General features: G+C 35.3%; 1 protein-coding gene across 2 annotated transcripts in view; it reads left to right on the plus strand.

Annotated features, from left to right (window-relative positions):
* TRPM7 (transient receptor potential cation channel subfamily M member 7) overlaps nt 1-14980 on the plus strand; it is a 53369-nt gene that overhangs the window by 23116 nt on the left and 15273 nt on the right. For both annotated transcript variants that reach the window (XM_015872855.2, XM_015872857.1), the window contains 18 exons: nt 117-315; nt 1966-2179; nt 2631-2755; nt 3315-3486; nt 4043-4217; nt 5426-5549; nt 6379-6451; nt 6721-6821; nt 7487-7621; nt 7754-7807; nt 8339-8479; nt 9012-9146; nt 9719-9999; nt 10453-10681; nt 11840-11995; nt 12118-12261; nt 12763-12891; nt 13426-13713. In XM_015872855.2, the coding sequence (XP_015728341.1) occupies nt 117-315; nt 1966-2179; nt 2631-2755; nt 3315-3486; nt 4043-4217; nt 5426-5549; nt 6379-6451; nt 6721-6821; nt 7487-7621; nt 7754-7807; nt 8339-8479; nt 9012-9146; nt 9719-9999; nt 10453-10681; nt 11840-11995; nt 12118-12261; nt 12763-12891; nt 13426-13713 (2875 nt within the window). The remainder of the gene's footprint in view (nt 1-116; nt 316-1965; nt 2180-2630; nt 2756-3314; nt 3487-4042; nt 4218-5425; nt 5550-6378; nt 6452-6720; nt 6822-7486; nt 7622-7753; nt 7808-8338; nt 8480-9011; nt 9147-9718; nt 10000-10452; nt 10682-11839; nt 11996-12117; nt 12262-12762; nt 12892-13425; nt 13714-14980) is intronic.

Here is a 14980-nt window from a genome sequence, read left to right on the forward strand (position 1 = left end):
TATTTAGCATCTTTCTAAATCTAACTAATCTCTGTTATGGATAAAAGATTTATTCTCTCATCTTGTATTGGCATATTTATTAAAGTATTCTAAACGATAGATATGGTTGGGTGCAGGTGCTGTTGTGGCCGCTTGGTCAGACAACATGCTTGTTTTACTGCAAGTCTCGCTATGAAATACTCCGATGTGAAGCTAGGTGAGAACTGTAATCAGGAAACAGAAGAGTGGTCAGTGGAAAAACATACAGAACAAACATCTACTGATGCTTATGGTGTCATCAACTTTCAAGGTGGCTCTCATTCTTACAGGGCTAAGGTATGTATGGCAATTAGTTCTAAACTAGGACTTCTTACTTTAAATAACTTGATACAGATGGTGGATGCTTCGTTTAATTTTTGACAGTGGAGGCTGAAGGATGAAAATGAAGTTTATTGAGGCAAAACAATGACCTTTGTTATCATAGCATTTCTATTGTGGTTTGAAGTCTTTCTAATTTCCTTTATTTAATTTAATAACAAAAATCACTCAAATCTATCAGAATTACTTGAATTCATGTATGAGTTTGCCTTCATGTTGCCAATGGTGACAATTCCTAATCATTTCATCAAAATCTTACATTAATAATTCAGTGTCATTGTTTCAGACATCATTAAAATACAGCTTACTCATCAGTGCTGCTGCATACACATTGCTGTTAAATGTTTATGGAGTCTGCTAAATAATATCTATCTGAGCCCTCCTGAAAAATCATTTATGATTATGAACAGGTGAAATATGTGATTTTTCTAGTAGACTTGGTCAAAATTATTGCAGCAAAATCAAACCTATCAGAACAGCCACGTTTCTTGGGTGAAGGGTTATTTAAAAACAGGGATGCTTGTAATTCAAAATTCTGGTAAATGGCTCTTAATTCACAGGTGCGTGTTTAACAGAAAGGCTGGAAAACTGGAAATTCTGGCATATGTTCTTTTTGTGAAAGGTTTCTAGTTGTGATGGAAATTAGTTAATGCTCATGCAATTCTATCCTTGCTAGTGATACAGTGTAGCTCCAGCAGTCCAACTGAAGCCTTTGTTGAGGAAGCTGTGTTCTTTATGAAGCCAGCAGAGCTCCCACGGGCAGTCTGGTGCTCTAAATCTGATCATGGCTGGAGAGAAAGGGCTCTTTGCAGAATTATTTTGTGTTGGTAATAGCTGCATATTTGTTTCTTCATACATATAGTATACCTTAAAATTGGTACAAATCCTTTTCTGGGAGCACAGAAATAGCAAGTTGCCTGTGGTTATTTCTGCTGGCTGCTAATGAGGTTGCTAAAATGAAGTTGTTGGGATAGCAGTCTTTTTAGTTAGAACATTTATCCAGATTGGGCTTAATTTGTGTGCTATCCCCCTCCTCTCTTATACAGTATAAATCAAAGATGCAGAAGTATTTTTAACTGACTATTAATCTACCTAATCTTAAGCTGATAAGCACAGCAAGTTACAAAGCTTCTGTTAGTGAAATTTCCTATTAAAGAATGTAGATTTCCTTCCCATCAGGAACAGGGATGGAAAAGCTAGCAAATATCTTTCTGCAAGACTTTTCACAAGAAAATTCAAGCCTCTCCCTATTAGGTAGCAGAACTATTAATATTTCGGAATTTCTTCAAATCTAGAGATGATCCAGTACTTCCTTTTTTTTTTTCTAGAAGGCTGTGCCAATGAGATGGAATAATGTAATCTTTCTGTAGTTATTACCTTTCTAGAATTTGCCTTCAAAACTATCCATTGTCTTGTCCTTAATTTTGAAAGGCATAAAGTAAGAGTGCTCATTCATTGCATCTACCGTGGTTTGGGAAAATAAATTATATTTTCCATATTGTTGAATAGGGAAGTATGTCCTGAAATACATCCTGGTTCTTTTCGTTACTAATTAATTCTCTGATTGTTTCCTTTAAGAACGTTTCAAATCTCTTCTTGTGTCTGCAGTATGTGCGATTATCATATGACACTAAACCTGAAGCTATTCTGCAACTTATGCTTAAAGAATGGCAGATGGAGTTGCCAAAGCTTGTTATCTCTGTACATGGGGGCATGCAGAAATTTGAACTTCACCCACGCATCAAACAGTTGCTTGGCAAGGGTCTTATTAAAGCTGCAGTAACAACAGGAGCCTGGATTATAACTGGAGGAGTGAACACAGGTAAAGTACCAATGAATGTGAGCAGCTAAGAAGATTATAGTTTATAAAAGCCAAAAGTCTAAATGAATGAATAGCTGTGTCTTGAAGTAAATGTGGAATTTGGTCAAGAAAAACTAAAATAATACATTTTGAATGTGTGTAGCAGGAAAAGCAACATGAAGGGTGGTGGGGGTTGGTTGGGTTGGTTGGTTAGTTTTAGTTTTAGAAACTGCAAGAAAAACTTGATGCAATTTCAACAAGTAGGTTAAGGTGCTGGAGACTCCATATTTCTACTAGTACACAGTACTTTGTCCTATACTTATAGGTGTACTGTGGGTGCTTTTTCTTTTCTGTTGCATAAAATAGATTCCCGGATCCTTACAGGCCCAATTAGCGAATGAAATAGTTGTATTTCTTAACAAGTTGTGGTATTTGATACATTGAAATCTTTTTTGTGTACAAACACAAACAGGTGTTGCAAAACATGTTGGTGATGCTCTAAGAGAACATGCTTCCAGATCATCTCGAAAGATTTGCACTATTGGGATTGCTCCATGGGGAGTGATTGAAAACAGAAATGACCTTGTTGGAAGAGATGTAAGGATAAATTAAATTACCTAATTTTACCTGCTTTATTTTTTTTTGACAAATCTGCTCAAGAAGTTTTTTTCATTGCTTTGTATCTTTGAGGTGTTTGCTTTACTATTAAAGTGCATTGACGTATGTGACTTATTGCAAATTCATTAGTGTAAACGTGTTGCAAAGTGCTAATGTGCTAGAGGAGGAGCTTGTTCTTAAGCACTGGATCTTATTTCCCCCCCCCTACTGATATTACTGGATAAAATAGCAAAAATGCTGAGGTATCACAGAGAGCTCACGTTTACAGAAGGGGATAAATTTTGATATCTTTAAAGCTAATGTTTGTGAGAGCAATTTTTCCCAAACACATCTTTTCCATGTGCTCTTTCAGAACAGAATTCTTTTGTGATAGATGCACGCTTTCTTGCATGAAACGAAGCTGCTGCAGCTCTTGGTGAATCCTGACCTGTGGCAAGCTTACATGTGTCATTTCTTGCTGTGTCTAGAAATATTGTTGAGTTTTACTGAGGCAAACGTGAATCTCTACAAGTAAAATGTATCGTGTGCTTGTGTTTAGGTGGTTGCTCCATATCAAACCTTGTTAAACCCGTTAAGTAAACTAAATGTGTTAAATAATCTCCATTCCCATTTCATTCTGGTGGATGATGGAACAGTTGGGAAATACGGAGCAGAAGTTAAATTGCGGAGAGAACTGGAAAAAACTATAAATTTGCAGCGGATCCATGCAAGTAAGTAATTCTGGTCTGAGTGTTGTTGTGCTTTAATGAATAAGGTGCTTTCTTCAAGCATTTGAGTAAAAAAAAATAACACAAAAATCAGTCTGTTTTGTATGTTTCAATTCTGAATGATTGTTCTGCAAATTTCAACTGCTGCTTTGGTCAGAGCTGAAAAAGCAGTCAGTGCAGGTGATGAGCAGTAGTTGTCCTGTAGCTGGTCAGTGTGTTTAAATCTGTTTCCTTTTGTTTCAAAGCGTGGGAATGATACTTAGAAAGTAATTACTTTACTCATACTTATGGATGTGTGAAGCAGTGCAGACATAATATCAGACATTGTTACTGCTTTTATGTAAATAAAAGTGACAACTTGTTAACATCTGTGTGAATATATAACAATCTCTGTTAGTGTCTCTCCTTTAACTCTGGCACTGAAACTTCTTTTGCTGGACCTGGTAAAAATGCTTTCAAGTCTTATGCTTAATTTTTTGTTGATGCCGACAATGGTGAAAAAATGTGACTTAAATATTAAAAGACTTTTTTCTTTTTTTTTAAATGTACAACTTTATAGGAATTGGCCAAGGTGTACCTGTGGTAGCACTCGTGTTCGAAGGGGGCCCCAATGTCATACTTACAGTTTTAGACTTCCTTCATGAAAGTCCTCCTGTGCCGGTGGTGGTATGTGAAGGAACAGGCAGAGCTGCAGACATATTGGCATATGTTCACAAGCAAACGGAGGAGGGAGGGTAAGCTCTAGTACTGCTAGCCAAACTGGCAGTTATGTGTAAATGGGTTTCAAGAGCATTCCTTAATGAATTGGTGTAGGAGCTTTATCCATGGAAAGGCAAAAGCTGTAAGTGTAGAATGTAACCTTGCATGTGACGTAGCTTTCCAGACTTGTTGCAGTAACAGCTTTGGCTGAAGATCAAGACTTCTTTACTAGTTCTAGGTTCCTCCTATATGCCCTGTACCAGTTGTACTACGTACTTGAGTGTACCTGCAATTAGCAATACTTATTAAAGGTTAGGAAAAGCATATGCACCTACGTCCTAAACAAGAGGAAAATGTCTCGTGTAACTGAGGTGTGGCAATTTTGTTAGACTGCTGTGACTAGAAAGTCCCGCTCTCTGTTTTAATGATCTGTCTGCTTCAACTGGATTTTAATTAAGGCACAGTAGCTCAAGTGAGAAAAATAAGACAATTATTAAGTGTACACAATAGACTTGTTAAACAAAAGTCAGAGCTGCCCAGGCCTTCCAGAGTTATGAGAATAACACAGAATAATGTTAACCAAACTGCTTGAAAGTATCTCTTGTCTACACTGAGTGGAAATATTTTAATCCAGTTAGCTGTTGTTTAGTAGTAACATTTCAGAAAAGAAATTTGTTTCTGTACTGTTTCTTCTGAGTAATCTTAAAATGGAGCTCTTAAAATGGAGTCTTCTGTTTAGTGTAGAAAACACTTATCTGTTTAAGTTCAACAAGTAAAAGGAATACACTTGTGTTCCACAATACCTAGTGGTTTCTAGTTGGTTGTCAGACTTGCATTAATCCTTAAATGTAATTGGGTCTTAGTTGCAGGGACTGCCTCAGAACCAAGAATGTAGGGCTGAAATGTAGCACTAAACCAAAGAGTTTTATCCATAATGAGTAAAGTCAAAAGCAGATCTTATTCAGAGGGATGAGTGCACAGTATTTTGTGTCAAAATATTTTAGATAACTGTGTCTCAGATTTGGCTATGGGAAGGAAAGGGAGAGAGTGCAGTTACTTTTAGGAAACAAATTACAGTCATAGAATAGGCAACCTATGCTTCTAAAGGTTAGCCAGGGTTTAGACACAGGAACAATAATAAGCTTATAGATTACACAACTTTGAATGGACATCTTGAAATGAATTAATATGTTGTCATTCCTACTGTTCATGTGTAACAACATGTTTTCATGTTCAATCTCAGGAATGTTCCTGAGGGTGCAGAGCCTGAAATCATTTCAACTATCAAAAAGACGTTTAACTTTGGTCAAAGTGAAGCAGTTCATCTGTTTCAGACACTGCTGGAGTGCATGAAAAAAAAAGAACTTGTAAGTAGAGCTTGGTGTAGAAAAATGTTATGCAAAATGTATGGCATTTGTGGATATAATATTAAGTTCTATCTGAGTGTTGTGTATGATCAAGTGTTATTTAAAATCATTTCTGGTGGATCTCACCAATTATAGAAGTTAGATTACCCACAAAAAATGACTATCTCATGATCAAGGGAGATTTAAATCTTTTAATTATTTCTGGTAATTCAAGTTTATTGTTTCCAAGCCTTTTTGTTTTCTGCATACTGGATTCTGTTTTGTTCATGGAATGTATGTATTTTGTATGTGGGATATGGGATGCTTTATCTTGATTTTTTGAGAGCCTGTGGTATTTTTTCTCTTTTAATTATTACAATACTAAAAAAGGACTCCTATCTCTTTATCATTAGGGCAAGAGCACCTCATAGAACTACATATATATAAATTCAGATATGATATCCAAATGAGACATCAATAACATGATGTACTAGGGGTTAAAATTGGCATAATCATCTAAACGTGTCTGTTGACAGGTTAATCTCATAGAGTGAACTGAAGGAGTAAATAGAACACTAGGTGATCATGGAGTGTTTATAGCCAGTGGAGTACTGTAATTGTACTGGGAAAAGAAGTTCAGATTGGTTGAAAAGTGCAAGGGATTTCTGCTTTGTTTTTTCTTGGCTGATTATCTTGTGTTGTCCTGTACTACAGAATGCAAAGTAAAGGTGAAATTAAATGGGGTGTGGACTTCAATGCAATTTAAGATAAGTCATAAAAATTTGGAGCTAATCACTTTTGTCTGAAAATAATTTTTTAAATTTTTAATCCATTTTACTGTTTTTAACAGATTACTGTCTTTCATATCGGGTCAGATGAACATCAGGACATAGATGTTGCAATACTTACAGCATTGTTAAAAGGTGAGACTCATAGGTTTCTTGGAATCTCTTGGAGACTCTTGGAATCGCCAGCTGTTGTTTCTCAGTGGTTGCATGATTATAAAATTCTGAAGTAATCTTTACTTTTGGAGAAAATAATTATCCACTGTTTTCTCATTTTTCAGTACCATAAACTTTTCATAGCTGATGAAATAAACTGTGTAACATTTGGATGTACAACTTATTTTACAGGACGAATGAATGTTTATTACATTTTAATTAATCTTTTTTCATTGTTTTTGCTTCTTAAGGCACAAATGCATCTGCATTTGACCAACTTGTTCTGACACTCGCGTGGGATAGAGTTGACATTGCCAAAAATCATGTTTTTGTTTATGGGCAACAATGGCTGGTATGTAAATGGCCTGGATTAAGCGGAATGGTATTTTGTAAGGGAGAAACTTGACTTGCTGTAAAGAAAGAATCTTTTGACTTCTGTAGAGAAATGCTGTAGAATATGGGCAGAGTTATTTTTAGGACAGTATTTTTTTCATATTTCATAGTCTTATAGCTGTATTGTCTTGTAGCTATTATTGTAGTTGAAAAAAGCCCAAAAATTTTAGAAATGTGTTAAGTATTCTGGGCTAGAGAAGAAATGGTGCTGCCAAAGTTGGAAGCTGAATTGAAGTTAGTGATATGCAATGATAGTTCTGACCATTTGTCCTTCAAAGCAAACAGTGTTGTAAATATTTGATGTCTTCATGTGTTTCATCCAATATCAACATGTGAGAAAAGCTTAACTACATTAAATCAACTATCTTCTTAGGTCAGTGTACTACTATTGAGTGTGTCAGTAAGAGATACCTATGGAAGAGTACACGATCAGAGAAAACAGTCAAATCCTCATAATATTCTCTTGTTTTTTAATTGTGTGAAGCTCAGGGGATTTTATGAACTGTATGTGGCCTTTGGCTTTTTAGACATACAGCGTTTCCCTGTTCCAACTCTGGAGAAGAATGAGGTTAATTTGTAATCTAAATATACTTCTGTGGTATTTCTGTGGTTCTGTGCTTGTAGGTTGGCTCTTTGGAACAGGCTATGTTAGATGCCCTTGTGATGGATAGAGTTGCATTTGTGAAACTTCTGATTGAAAATGGAGTAAGCATGCATAAGTTTCTTACAATTCCCAGGCTGGAAGAACTTTACAACACAGTAAGTGAAATTTTGGTCATTCTTTTTGTATTTTTATTTATTTTAGCTAACATTCAAAAATATTGGGTGTTTACTGTTGTCACTGCACTCTAATTTCTTTTTTTTCCTCTTCTTTTTTCCTTTTTTATAAAGAAACAAGGCCCAACCAACCCAACACTCTTCCATCTTGTTCGGGATGTCAAACAGGTATGCTGTAATTGTAAAAAACTGTCAAACTAGAACCGAATTTATTATTATTATTTCTTATGTTTGACTGTTTATTTAATCTTGGCTTTACTAATTAGGTTTTGCTGAAGCAATAAACTATGTATACAATCATTCCTTTGTTTCCAGTATTTGTAGTTGTGTGGAGTAGGTGGTGCCTTGCTGCCACACAGATGTGTGTTATTTAAGTATTGTCTTTTTCATCTTAGTTGTGATTGCTTAGCTTTGTGAGAGTTTGGAAGCTGATAACAGACAAAAAAGCCCCAATCCATGATGACCCCTGCCTTCTAGCATCTAACCTCATAGGGGAAATTGTACAGAAGAAAAGCAAAAGGCTTGTTTTTTCTGAAATTGATAAATATTGAACCATGTAGATACTTTGTGTCTTTTAAATATAAAAATTATTTTGTTTTTATTTGTTTATACTTAAAGCTTAGAATGTTCCAAATCAGCAAAACAAGGTTAAATTGAGGTTGTAATTTGCAAATCTGAAAATGCCTTTTGTATTCTTAGGGAAATCTTCCTCCAGGATATAAAATCAACCTGATTGATGTGGGGCTAGTTATTGAATATTTGATGGGAGGAACCTACAGATGCACCTACACAAGAAAACGCTTTAGAGCTATATACAATAGTCTCAGTGGGAACAATCGGGTATGTGGCAACTGGGTTACAAGACATGCTGATTTGTTTGTACATAATTAAAAAAAAATAGATATTTTTATGAAAAATTGGAGCTATGTTATTCTGTTCTTTATGTCAAGGGACTGTTCTCTTATAGGCTGTGATACAACATATGAGGGCAGCTGCAAGCTAGTTGTGATTGAGAACAAAAAAAATTTTATCATTTTCTTTCTTACTCCACCATATCCAAATTTCTTCTGGTATTTTCTCTCTTCCTAGAGGGGAAGAATGGGTGCCAAACACGCAGATTCCCTTGGGCGTGGGATGCAGATACTGTAACTTCTTGGCAGTTACACTAATTGCTTTACTATTTTGTGAGTTTAAAATAAATAAATAATAATCCTTCTTATGTAACCAATGAGAACACTAATTGTTGCTGTTATATAAGTTCATCACTGTTTAATTGCTCAACTTAGTATCTAGCTGTAAACAACTTGTTATATACTGTTTAGTAAGTAGATGTGAAGAAAGCAAGCCAAACCTCTTACTATCTTTGCTACAGCGATCTGGGCGAAATCCTTCAAACACTACTCCTCAGCTGTGTAAAAGCCATGAGCCTTTTGGCAACAGGGCAGACAAAAAGGAAAAAATGCGACATAACCACTTCATCAAAACAGCACAGCCATACAAACCAAAGGTACGGATGTTTTAAGGGGAAATTATTAGATTTATTTTTGAGCAGTTAAGAGTAGAAAATCTGGATGAAATCCAGGTGCAACTGAAGTGAATAGCAGTAGATTTGCTGACTTTAGTAAAGCTGGAATTTCAGCCTTTTGTAATTGCTTAAAAACACTTATAGGATTCTATAAGTAATGTTTGTATTAGTCTTACAGATAATCTCTGGTGTGCGAGTGAATAAAAAGCTCATCTATGGAACATTTCTGTCACTGGGGGGAACCTACATGGTTTTGTAGATGAAGCAGGATTTGGCCAGGGTATTTTAGAGGAATTTTCATGAGTTTCTTCCTTTCTATGTAGGCATGATAAATTACTGCATTTCATTTGATCTATAAAATCAAGGTAGTCCATTCTCACTGTTATTAAAAATGAATTGTACTTAACTGAAGATTGAAGCTGAAGAACAAAAATTCTATCTGCTTCTGAATTGCTCAGAACTCTTGACATTAGAGCACACAGTATTTTAATTCAGATTACATAATGATCAAATTTAGTGATATAAAAATCTAACTTCCTGATTTTATTTTAAAGATTGACACCGGTGCAGAAGAGGGAAAAAAGAAAAGAACCAAAGATGAAATAGTAGACATTGATGATCCTGAAACAAGACGTTTTCCTTATCCTCTCAATGAGCTGTTACTTTGGGCAGTGTTAATGAAGAGGCAGAAGATGGCCCTTTTCTTCTGGCAGCATGGAGAGGAGGCCATGGCAAAAGCCCTAGTTGCATGCAAAGTTTATCGTTCAATGGCATATGAAGCAAAACAAAGTGACCTTGTTGATGACACTTCAGAAGAACTGAAACAATATTCCAAGTAAATTACGTTTATATTTAAAATCTGTTCTTGGAATTTCCAATAAAAACAATGGGCTGTATAACTAACTGATTAAAACAACTCCATTAGCACATTCAAAGGAAGTTCCTTTTTGCAAAAAGGATTCAGTGTTACTCTAGTAAAAGTTAACTATTAGATATTGCTTGCTTAGAGAGATGTTAAAATCTGGTTTTATATTTAAATTAAAATGGACTGAATGTGCCGCTTGGAACAGTTTGACATTCTCATATACTGTTTTAGCAGCTACTTGTAGTCCATGTATGTTTTTTAATAGAAGCCAGAAATTTATGTTACAAATGCATCTAGCAGAAAGGGCAGGCAATAGGTCCAGTCAAACTATGTTCCTGGGAACTTGGTTACACAAGAAAATTCGACTCAAAATCTATACATACCAAGTGGTGTTTGTTTTGATGCTTTTTCTTTGCATTCTAGTGAGTTTGGTCAACTGGCAGTTGAACTGTTAGAACAGTCCTTCCGGCAAGATGAAACTATGGCAATGAAGTTACTAACATATGAGCTTAAAAACTGGAGCAATTCAACTTGTCTGAAGCTGGCAGTGTCATCAAGGCTTCGCCCATTTGTTGCTCATACTTGCACACAAATGTTGTTATCAGATATGTGGATGGGAAGGCTGAATATGAGGAAGAATTCATGGTATAAGGTAAGCGTCATCACTGTTTATCATTGGCATAAAAAAGGTCAACAGAATGTATATCTAGATGGAAGGAAAAATATGAGCTTAAATGCTTTCAGTATAAAGCTTTCACCACTGTAGCTTGTGTTAATAAATCCTGTGAAACTGTCTCCTAAAACATAATCAAAACTGGAATTATTTATTGTTAACTCTTCTTTTGACACTGTTGTCTTTTCAAATAAGGTACAGAAATACAAAAGGCAAAGAACAGGCAAGTAGTCTTTGATCATAGGCTTAAAGAGATCTTGTGAATACTAATCCCTTACTAAAAATATAGTGGTTAAAAAATAACAGACAGAAAACCCACTGTAAGAACATAGTTTCGTGCATTTTGGATTTTTACAGGCAACACAGACTTGATGTAGAAAAGCTTTCTATATATTCTATTTTGGAGGAAGAAGCTGAGCAAAGAAGGGCACAGAGTGAAACAAGGGTAGGCAAATCGGGGATAGGATTTCTGACAGTGCCTTTTGATACAGATCAATTGAACCAACATGAGAGTTGCATATATCTTTGAAGAGCTGTACCAAAAACTTACTGCTACTAGGAGTGTAGTGAAGTACATCTTCCCTACAAATTACCTACGAGCATAACTTAACTCGTGACCTACTAAAATCCTCATTGATAACTGATTAACAGTTTTCTTGCTTGCTTTGTAACCAGCTAATTGCAATAAATAGCTTTTATGTAATCCCGTCATACATACTGTAGCTTTCATTTTTCTACCACAAGTTGAATGACGACTCCCACTCACATCCTTTTAAAATATGCCTTGATAGTTTGTGGCTCTAGAGTTTCTGGGAGTGGATTAAAGAAAAAAGTTGATACAGAATTTCTCTGGATCCTCAGGCTCAGAGTACGTTCTTTCTAGCTGCTTTTAGGTCTAGAATTGATTCGTTCCCTTTCCCGTTTCTAGAAGTGAAGGAATACTCTGTGTATGTCATCTTAGCCTCCTAAGTTTGTATGTAAGTAATAATAGCTAATTAGTTCCTACACCTTTATCCTCACTAACAGGCAAGGGCAATCTGGCTAGTATATTTTCAGCAAGAATATTTTATGTGTTGCTGTATTCTTATATTTTAACCTAACCGTGAACCATTTGAACTTAATCTTCATCTTTTTCAGGTGATATTGAGTATTTTACTCCCTCCCGCTATACTTCTGTTGGAATATAAGACTAAGGCTGAAATGTCACATATTCCTCAGTCTCAAGATGCACATCAAATGGCAATGGATGACAGTGAAAACAACTTCCAGAATGCAGCAGATGAAATACCAATGGTAATGGTGATGGATAATAATAATTAAAAAAACCCTAATTTAGAGTAAATAATTGTATTTTTCAATTAAATCTCCAAATGCATACCTTTCTGTACATGAAGCTAAGAATCCTTTCATTTTAGGAGGTGTTTAAAGAAGTGAGGATCTTGGACAGTACCACAGAGAAGCATGATATGGAGACCCCAGCAAAACCTAAAAGGCTTCCAATTACACAGAAGTTTTATGCATTTTATCATGCGCCAATTGTGAAGTTTTGGTTTAATACTGTGAGTTTTCTACTGTGTAATATGTGGGTATTTGGGTTCTTTCTGTAACATAGCTCTGTGACTTGCATCAGTTTGTGCTTTGTTTAAAACTGGAATTGAGAAGTACTTGATTCTGAAAAAAATACACATGCAGTGCTTAGCATTTTTAATGTTCATGAGGTTGGCTTTGAAAAATAGTAATTTTTTATGCTAAGATTAATTAGTGTGAAAATTTTTATTCTGGCCTGAGTAATTAAGTTCATCATTCATTTGAAGGAATTCTGTATTTATTTATAGGATCAAAAGTCTTAATGCCCTGACTTTAGAAAGTTATTCTGCAAACTTCTGTTCTAAGTACAGTTCCCATATCAATAATAACTTTTCTGATTAAAGAGTTAAAATCATAGTTCTGTAACTCTACTTGAAGCTGTTATTTTATACATTTAAAAAAAAAACAAAAACACTTATTTATAAGAAATTAACTTCTGTAATTGTATGTATAATTTTCCTTGCTGTTTTTAGTTGGCATACTTAGGATTCCTCATGCTCTACACATTTGTGGTCCTTGTAAAAATGGAAGAAGTACCCTCTGTCCAGGAGTGGATTGTTATAGCTTACATTTTCACATCAGCAATTGAGAAAATTCGTGAGGTATGTCTCTAATAGTCTGTGATTTTATTTTTGTGTCAATTACAACAGCATGCTTCAAACTATGGTAATAAACAAGACACTCTTAGAAACTGTAAGAATCTGAGTATGTGGTGCATATATGCAGTTCTGTAAGAATTTTTCAGTGGGAGAGGGAAAGCTGTGCTAGCTGTGCATTTCAGGTGCAACTGAGAGACAGGAAGTAGGGCTTTTTTTCACCACAGTAATTGCCTGGAGGAAAAACAAAAACAATAAAATCAACAAAAAAACACCTCCCAAGAAAATAACAAATAAAACAATTCCTTCGAAACTTGTTCAGACAGAAGGAAGCACTGTTCCCTTGTCATAGTTATGAAGCTGGCACAGTTAAATGCTATTCTTTGGATTCCTCAGTGCAAAACTCAAATAGGTGTTTAGGTCCACTCAAATAGGTGTTTTATTTTTGCAAGTATAAAATTTTCCAAATGTGATTCATCTGTTCCGGTGGTGTTTTATTTGGACTGAATGTGAGCAGACCTGTTTATTTTTATATTGCAGATTTTTTTTATGTCAGAAGCTGGGAAAATTAATCAGAAGATTAAAGTGTGGTTCAGCGATTACTTCAATATTAGTGACACAGTTGCTATTGTCACTTTCTTCATTGGATTTGTTTTAAGATTTGGAGCAAAGGGGAATTTTGGTGAAAACACCTATAGAGAAAATTACGTATTTGTTGCTGGAAGAATAACATACTGTCTCAATATAATCTTTTGGTACGTGCGATTACTGGATTTTTTAGCTGTAAACCAGCAGGCTGGGCCTTACGTTATGATGATTGGAAAAATGGTAAGGAAAATTCTACTTTTGTCTTTTTGACTGAAATTCCTTTTTCTTGCCACATTTGTTTATAACTTCTCAGTTTTATTTCAAAACATGTTGTTTATCCTGTTGTATACGTCAACAGTTCAGTGTGTAGAATTAGCTAACTGGAATCTAACTTAATGTGTTTCAAAACAAACCCTGTTAGAAGTTATCTTTATTATGGAACTTTCTCTGTCATGGATCTATAAAAAGAGGATGATCTTCCTTTTGAACTCTGTTGAATGTCTGAGGCTTGAAAGAATATCACAGTACTCCTTACTTGGTTAATCTAGAATTGCTTCCCTTTTGGCTTTGAAATATATTTGTACTCCTCGGGGTTTTCTTGACTTTGTGCTATCTACTACAAGATTCAACTTTATAAGTATCTTAACTTCCCTTTAAGTGAGCTGTTCTAAATGTTTTTGGGTTGCTTTCTACAATTGCTTTTAAAATTAGATACTCCCCACAGACTTCTTCTCTTACAGTTGTGTGTACGCTCACACTCTGCTACATGTGACAATGTAGCCTTTAAATTTTCTTTCTTCCATCCTGGTAGAATGTTATTTGGTACGTTAGCTGATGTCCAACACTGAGGTCTACGCCAACTGTGTTCATCACCAGTCGTATAGTGTAGTTGTGTTTTGTTGTGTGACAGCATGTTTTCAGGCAAGCGGTTGATGAATGGTGGCTACCAAACCAGAATTAACACAGCTGGAGTAGAGGTAGAATTCTACAATGAGATTGAGAAAAGTGATCAATTAAAGTCATAAGAGGAGAAACGAAGAACATGTGACAGTGTTTTAAGCCCATATATATGAAGGGGTTTTCCCACTTCCCCTAAAATGGTTTCTACAAAGTTAAATGCTGTCATTCTTTAAAATGTGTCAAGCTGCTTGTTTTCTCAATTTGATTTCTTGCCAGTAGCATAAGTTCTGTTTTCTCAGTCCTTTCTCAGTCCCTCAGAAGCTACAGATACATTTTGTATTGCTGTTCGCTGAATTCAGGAAATAATACTTCTTCATCAGCTGCTGCTCTTCCACATAATGAGTATTTGAGTTAAAAAGAAAATAGCTTTTGGCTAAGAACAGTAAACATTCTATAAGAAAAGAGAGGAAAAAAATGAAGTTTTGTACAGGGTTTGCTATTTAGCAAAATTTTCTGACTGTAATGCAAGCATCTTAGACTTGTCCTTAAACAACACAAAGAATTCATCAAACTTATGCTGTCAGTGTAAATATGTTTAAAGTTGTGA

This window comes from Coturnix japonica, chromosome 10 (assembly GCF_001577835.2).
Source record: "Coturnix japonica isolate 7356 chromosome 10, Coturnix japonica 2.1, whole genome shotgun sequence".
In the NCBI taxonomy this organism is placed as follows: domain Eukaryota; kingdom Metazoa; phylum Chordata; class Aves; order Galliformes; family Phasianidae; genus Coturnix; species Coturnix japonica.